Here is a 1,098-nt window from a genome sequence, read left to right as displayed (position 1 = left end):
CGACGGCCAGCGCAGCCGCCTGCGGCCCCACGACGACCCCGACCGGCTCGGCGTCTTCCTGGACTACGAGGCTGGCGTCCTCGCCTTCTATGACGTGACGGGAGGCATGAGCCACCTGCACACCTTCCGGGCCGCCTTCCAGGAGCCGCTCTACCCGGCCCTGCGGCTCTGGGAAGGAGCCATCAGCATCCCCCATCTGCCCTAGGGGCCAGGGCTGGAGTGACCGCTCCCAAGCGCTCCTTCCGCCTGCAGCCGCTCTGGTCTCAAATACCCCAGATCTATTGATCTGATCAGTAGGCTGATCTACTCGCTGCCTGCCTTCTAAGCCCCTGTCCCTGCCCCAGGCCTCCCCCACCAATCACGCCCAGTGCTTTGAACAGTTCTTCTCCTAGTTTCAAACATGTCCTAAACACGTCTCTCAGCGGACCTCACCACCACCACCGTCGCTTATACTGCACTACTTGTAGTCCAGGTTCCTGTAAGTGACACAGCCACAGGTGTGCCCTAAGCATCCTGACTTTATCAGAATACATAATCCTCGGCCTCAGAACCTTCTACCTCATACAGCACCTAGAGGTGCCTGGCACAAATAGGCACACAGTAAATATTTGTGAATGAAAGAGAGTCGCCCGGCCTTGGCTCTTCTGTCCCTTCAGGTCTCTTGGATCTGCCTCCTCCTTTCCTCCTACTTCAGCTTGTCCACATCACCTCCCTCCAGAGCAGCCGCAAGGGCTTCTTAACGCTTCCTGGTCTGAACCCTCATCCATTCCAAAACCAGAGTGATCTGCCTAAAACCTCACTTAAAACCTCTTGGAACCATGAAGAGGCTCCCAAGGACTACAAGGAAAGACAAAAAACAAGCACTTTACCTTAGCATTCAAGGCTTTTCTAGTCTGTCCCCAGACTACTTATCTCTAGATCCTATTGCGCTTTTCAGAGACCCTGAAGGCAGCAGCAACTGTGTGTCACATATTTCCACCTCTGCACCTGTGCCTTTGCTGCTGACCTCCTCCACTCCTCATACACACACATTTGGGCAGGAAAACCCTTTCTTCTCTTTGCCCGTCTTCCCCAGGCTTACCTGCCCCAGGAAGTCTC

General features: G+C 55.2%; 1 protein-coding gene across 1 annotated transcript in view; it reads left to right on the top strand.

Annotated features, from left to right (window-relative positions):
- Positions 1-348, top strand: part of TRIM14 (tripartite motif containing 14) — a gene marked incomplete at its 5' end in the record, with an annotated part of 30,011 nt that extends 29,663 nt beyond the window's left edge. Inside the window, one exon of the mRNA XM_008573032.1 lies at positions 3-348. Within this exon, the coding sequence (XP_008571254.1) occupies positions 3-205 (203 nt within the window). The remainder of the gene's footprint in view (positions 1-2) is intronic.
- Positions 349-1,098: the final 750 nt, after the last annotated feature.

This window comes from Galeopterus variegatus, unplaced genomic scaffold, assembly GCF_000696425.1.
Source record: "Galeopterus variegatus unplaced genomic scaffold, G_variegatus-3.0.2 Scaffold866, whole genome shotgun sequence".
In the NCBI taxonomy this organism is placed as follows: Eukaryota; Metazoa; Chordata; class Mammalia; order Dermoptera; family Cynocephalidae; genus Galeopterus; species Galeopterus variegatus.
Note: the sequence above shows the minus strand (reverse complement) of the source record. Positions and strands in the feature narration are given on the sequence as shown.